Source organism: Balaenoptera ricei, chromosome 6 (assembly GCF_028023285.1).
Source record: "Balaenoptera ricei isolate mBalRic1 chromosome 6, mBalRic1.hap2, whole genome shotgun sequence".
In the NCBI taxonomy this organism is placed as follows: Eukaryota; Metazoa; Chordata; class Mammalia; order Artiodactyla; family Balaenopteridae; genus Balaenoptera; species Balaenoptera ricei.
In genome coordinates, this window is record NC_082644.1 from 30,559,285 (window position 1) to 30,565,822 (window position 6,538).

Sequence of the window (6,538 nt, forward strand, 5' to 3'; positions counted from 1 at the left end):
ACTATAACTCTGAAACTATTATATGTATTTGGTTTAGAAAGCATATAAGTAAATATATTAGTAATATTTGCAGATATGATTTTCAATCTAAGAGGGAAAAAAGACATAAAACATTTGAAAGATTAAGGGGAAAAACTGTGTTAAATTTAAATTGGAACTGTTAATATTTGGAAAATTTAAATTTCTAGCTCCGTTTATTAAAAAAGCCTAGATTCAATGACACATCAGTAACAAAGTTCATACCTAATACGCAGATCTTGGGTTTGTCTTGCAAAGTAAAATGAAAACAACTCCTATGTAATGAATCATGGTGAAAATGAATAAAATTCATATTTGGTACCTCCCTTTGTCATCACCCAATGCAGACAACCTCAGATTAAAGTGAGTTTTTCTATCACAAGGATCAACGTCTTTCAGGAACGTGATTGTGGGTTTCAGCTGGGAGGAATGGTAGCACCTGACACCCCTGTAGAGGACCCTGTACAGGGACACGATGCTTGAGAATTACAGCCACCTAGCATCTGTGGGTGAGTGTCACTGTCCTGTGTAGGCTTGACTGTGCCTCGCTGACTGATGCTTTTGCTTTCTCTTGCTGACACTAAATGGGGGCAAGGGAATAGGGGCAGAGAACTTATGAAGTGTATATTGACTTTGTCCTCAAGTTCTCAATTTCACAGTCTCCCTTTGGATACTGAATTTATATTTCTCTCTCACTGATAAACTTTTTTTATCTTGCTAACATGCAAAGTGGAAACTTTACTATATGATCCTTAACACCATGTCTGAGGTGGTTTCTCATCAACAGGATCTTCAGTTCCTAAATCATATATGATCTTCAAGTTGGAGCAAGGAGAAGATCCAGGAATGTTTGAAGGGAAAATTCCAAGTGATCTCTGCTCAAGTGAGTATGAGTCAGACACATGGAAGACAGAGGAAAGAGAGAAAATGGAGGAAGAAAACTGTTTCAAAATAATTTAAGAAAATTTTCTCACTGAAAGTGTCCATTGAATGATGGCTAGCAAAGTGGATGAAAGTAAACTGACATTAATCCAAATCATAAAATTTCAAAATGCTAATTACAAAAGAATATCTGTAAAGCTTCCTAAGAGGAAGAGAAAAGAACATAAATAAGAGACCTGCAACCAAATTGGCTTTAGACTTCAACAGCAATAATGGAACATAGAAGATAAAAGAGTAATACCTTCAAAAATTTGTGGGAAAATTATTTCCAACCTAGAATTTTTCTACCATACAAAACTATTAATTATGTTTTGGTATACAATACCAACATTTTCAGACATACATGGTCTCAAAAGAATTTATCTCCTATTCACAATTCTATCAGGAAACTACTGGAAAAAGAAAACATAGAATCAAAGTATCAGGATCCAGCAAACAACATAAGTGAGGGAATCCAAGGCAAGAAGGAGGAGGTAGATCCCGTGGCCACAGTTGTGCAGGAGTTCTAGAGAGCTTTCACTGCAGATTGGAGCAGCTCAGAATAAATATCTTCGAGAATATGAAATTGTCAAAATCAGTGTTATTGTTATTGTTAGGAATTCACAGAAAAAAGACCTTTGAAGGTAGTATGAAAAAGTTAGGAAAAATTATTATTTCAGAGCATGGTACACTAATTTCTCTTGGTTACATACCCTCACACTCATGTTTTGAATAAGTAGTCAAGAAGAAGAAAAGCAAGCTAAGTGGTGCAGAGAGGCATTTGTATACACACAAACTTGCAATAAACCTGACTTTGTACAGAATAATTAGTATTCTGATCCTACTGGAACAGAATATATTTGTGGGTACTAGTGAAATACTGTAGATAACTGGATTTGTTGGCCTAAGAGTGTTACAGATGGGCTTTGAGCACAGGAATTACGTATATAATTTGAATATTGTGGCAGCACAGTCTAGTTAGGTTATTACTGGTTGATTTGTTTTGTTTGTTTTGAGGAAATGATAATAAAATTTGAGAAAAGCCTAAGTTTATAATAGTCACAGTAAGTGGAAGCGTTAAGTGTCAAGATTTAATATTAGAGTTAAAGGGAAATGTGGTTTCAGAAGCAAGAAAAGAAGTATCTAGGGATGAGGGCAATAGGGGAAGGAAGTAATGATCAATACAAATTCAGAGAACAGGAGCTATAATAGGATAAGACACTGATGTTTTTCACAATTGCTTATTAAACACCAACTATGTGCCAAGCCCCAGACCAGCATTCAGAAGAGTAGTACATCTGATTGTGGGCTGCATAGCTTGGTTTCTGTCTGATTTTATATGTCTTGTTGAGCCAATTTTATCTTCCTTCTCCTTTCAGATGAAGAATTTAGATTTGAAACCACAAAAGTGGGAATATTTGAAGAATATTTCTTCCCTTATGAGAAGTTGGATCATTTCACAAGGGGTGCTTTGCTTTGCTCCATTTTAGAAAATTAACAAATTGTGGCAAATCAAGGCAAATTTTAAGTCAACTTAGAGGTAGTAATTCAGAACTTAGTATCCATCGGAGAAATTATACTCAGTTAAAACCTTATGAGTGTTCTCAATGTTTGAAAGCGTTCTCTCAGAAACTCATCTTGTAAGACATCTGTTAATTCATATTGGTGAGAAACCTTACGATAGTAAAATATGTGAGAAAGCCTTCAGAAGTAAGACAACATGCATTATACATCAGAGGGAAATAAATATGGGAGATAAAGCCAATGAATGTACAGAATGTGGAAAAGGCTTTTCTCATAAGGTAGATCTCAAGACACATCAGAAAATTCACACTTGGGAGAAACCCTATGAATGTGCTGAGTGTGGGAAAAACTTCTCATGTAAGCTAGATCTCTGCAAGCCCTGGACAATTCATACTGGAGAGAAACGCTATGAATGTACCAAATGTAGAAAAGCTTTCTCCCTAAAAGCACCCCTCATCAGGCATCGGAAAATTCATACCGGAGAGAAACCCTGTGAATGTAATGAATGTGGGAAAGCTTTCACATTGAAGCCAGAACTCATCAGACATCAGAAGGTTCATTCTGAGGAGAAAGCCTATGAGAGTACTGTATGTTGGAAAGCCTTCTCCCAGAAAGGACACCTCATTAAGCATCAGTTAATTCATACTGGTGAAAAACCACATGAATGTGAATAGTGTAGAAGACCCTTCAGAAGTAAAACAGAACTTACTATTCATCAGAAGATTCATACTGGGGAGATACCCCATGCATGTGCAGAATGTAGAAAAGCCTTATCTTGTAAGGCAGGTCCCAAGACACATCAGAAAAATCATACTGGGGAGAAGCCCCATGAATGTATTGAATATTGGAAAGCCTTCAGCAGGAAACCAAAACTCATCCGATGTCAGAGGATTCATTCTGAAGAGAAACCCCATGAGTGTAATGAAAGTTGGAAAGCCTTCTCTCAGCAATCATACCTCATTAATTCATAGTGGTGAGAAGCACCATGAATATAATTATGGGAGACACTTCATTAGGAAGGAATAGCTCATTAGACAGAAGAATATTTGTGCTGAAGAAAATCCCTCTGAACATACTGGATGTTGAAAAGTCTTTTCCTGTAATGCACAATTTGTTAAGGATCATTTAATTCATACTAGTGAAAAACCTCATTAAAGCAATTAATATGGAAAAGACTGAAAAGCCAGAACTCATGCATAAGAGGATTCAATGTAGGGAAAACCTGTGCTTAACACAGGATGGCTTTTGCATGGCAGTGAGAGCTAATTACACAATATAGAGCTCCCACAAGGGAGAAAAACCTATAAGTTTACTGAATGTGGAACAGTGAACAATATGGCTGAGGTCTTCTTAAACTAGAAAATTCGTACAAAGAGGAAGCTATTATGTTGATATATTTTAAAAGCAGTTTTATAGAAATTCTTGTTAGGCATGTAATTCCAAAATTTTTATGGAAAACTAAGGAAAGCAATTTAAAATCACAATTGTGTTCACTGTGGAGTATGAAGCTTGGGAAAGTGAAAACAAATGGAACCACACAGTAACCAACTTCATATATGGATGGTTCCAAATAATGTAGTGTTTATGCTGCTGAATACATTATATAAAACTAACTATCATAATGCAGGGAATTTCTTAAGTAAATTTAATGTGATTCTGACAATAAATTTTTTCTTCTCTGGAGTACGTACAATTCTTTTTTTAATATTAAACCCATTTTATTGATGAGGAAATTAAGGTTATATAACTTACAATGTAATTTGAGAAAGAGGGGAAAAGTCAGCTTGACTTCAAAGCACTTAACCTCTATACTATGATGAGTTGTTTTTGACTTTTAAATTGAGATATAATAAACATATAAAATTGTATTAGTTTTAGGTGTACAACATAATGATTTGATATTTATACATATTGCAAAATGATCACCCAATAAGTCTAGGTAACATCTGTCACCACGCATAGCTACAAAAATTTTTTTCTTGTGATGAGAAATTTTAAGATCTACTCTCTTAGTGACTTTCAAATATACAATAAAGTGTTATTTACTATAGTTACCATGCTGTACACTACATGACATTTATTTTATAACTGGAATTTTGTACCTTATGACATCCTTCACTCATTTCACCCACCCACCTTCTCCTCTGGCAACGACCAATCTGTTCTCTGTATATATGAGTTCCATTTTTTTGTTTGTTTTTAGATTCCAGGTATAAGTGAGATCATACAGTATCTTTCTCTGACTTATTTCACTTAACATAATGCCCTTAGGGTGCATCCTTGTTGCCAAAAAGGGCAGAATTTCTTTCTTTTTATGGCTGAATAATTTTCCATTGTGTATATCACATTTTCTTTATCCCTCATTATCAGCAGACACGTAGATTTTCTCCACATTTTGGCTATTGTAAATAAATGCTGCAATGAACACAGGGGTGTAGATATCTTTTCAAGTTAGTGTTTAATTTTCTTAGGATAAATACCCAGAAGTGGAATTGCTGGATTACATGGTATTTCTATTTTTAATTTTTTGAGGAAACTCCATGCTGTTCCATAGTGGCTGCAAAAATTTACATTCCCACCAACAGTGCACAAGCATTTTCCTTGAGGATGTGGAGCAAAGGGAATCCCTGTGCACGGTTGGTGGCAATGTAAATAGGTTTAGCCACTACAGATAATACTAGACAGGTTACACAAAAATTTAAAAATAGAACTATCACAGGATCCAGCAATCCCACTTCTGGGTATTTATTTAAAGAAAATGAAAACAGTAATTCAAACAGATAACTGCACCTCCATGTTCATTGCAGCATTATTCACAATGGCCAAGATATGGAAACAACTTTAGTGGCCGTTAATGGATGAATGAATATATACATATATCTATATCTATATATATCTCAATTTTTCAGCCATAAAAAGAATGAAATCTTGCCATCTGCAACAACATGAATGGACTTCAAGGGCATTATGTTAGGTGAAATAAGTCAGACAGAGAAAGACAAATACCGTATGGTCTCTCTTATATGTAGACTATAAAATAAATAGAAACACAAACACACACACACACACACACACACACAGAGACACACACACCAAACATCAAGCTAATAGATACAGAGAACAAATTGGAGGCAGGGGGTGGGAGGTTTTTTGTTTTTAGCTAAAATAAATTTTATACATAAATGCAATGAATGAACAAACCAATGAATATAGTATTCCTAACTTAATGGTACCTAATATATACAAATATCTACTATTAAATTTTAAAAAGCACATTTTCAGCCATCATTTATTAAATTGTCTTTTTTTAAAAAACATCTTTATTGGAGTTTAATTGCTTTACAATGGTGTGTTAGTTTCTGCTTTATAACAAATTGAATCAGCTATACATATACATATATCCCCATATCTCCTCCCTCTTGCGTCTCCCTCCCACCCTCCCTATCCCACCCTTCTAGGTGGTCACAAAGCACCGAGTTGATCTCCCTGTGCTATGTGGCTGCTTCCTACTAGCTATCTATTTTACATTTGGTAGTATATATGAGTCTATGCCACTCTCTCACTTCGTCCCAGCTTACCCTTTCCCCTCCCCATGTTAAATTGTCTTTTTATTTCTCCTCAGTCACAGCACAGCTCACATAGGCTGTCAAACTTCAGCCTCAAATATACATTCTCTGCAGTCTCTTCTCAACTTTGGGCAACACAGAGCGTTTGTGAAGAATCCTGACCAAAGGGATCCAAGACCACTAAGTTTGGGGCCCCCTCTGTCACATGGCTGGACCTGGGGATCCCTGGAGCACAGTCCCTCCTGGCCAGGTAGAACATGAGTGAGAGAGCATTCCTGCTTTATTTCTTTGTATTAGTGTATCTAATGCCATGTCTCTCCATTCATTTTGGTGACATATGTACAGGGAAAATAAAAATGTTCTTCTCTCTCAACTTTCACTGTCACTGAATGAATTGTTAAATCTTAATTTAGTATTCAAAATCTTAACTTGAATTTTTAAAGCATTTATGTCTGTTATTACCCATCAGATTGTCATGAATCTGGGTTTTTAAAATCTGAAGCATATAT

The 6,538-nt window shown here is 35.5% G+C and overlaps 1 protein-coding gene across 1 annotated transcript; it reads left to right on the forward strand.

Annotated features, from left to right (window-relative positions):
* Positions 1-2,546: 2,546 nt before the first annotated feature.
* Positions 2,547-3,137, forward strand: LOC132368039 (zinc finger protein 182-like). The gene has a single exon (XM_059926657.1). It carries the CDS (start codon positions 2,547-2,549, stop codon positions 3,135-3,137), a length of 591 nt encoding a protein of 196 aa, XP_059782640.1.
* The last annotated feature ends 3,401 nt before the right edge of the window (positions 3,138-6,538 follow it).

Bases quoted from the DNA above. Each gene is read 5' to 3' on its own strand.
- LOC132368039 (XM_059926657.1), top strand. From the start codon at position 2,547: ATGTTTGAAAGCGTTCTCTCAGAAACTCATCTTGTAAGACATCTGTTA.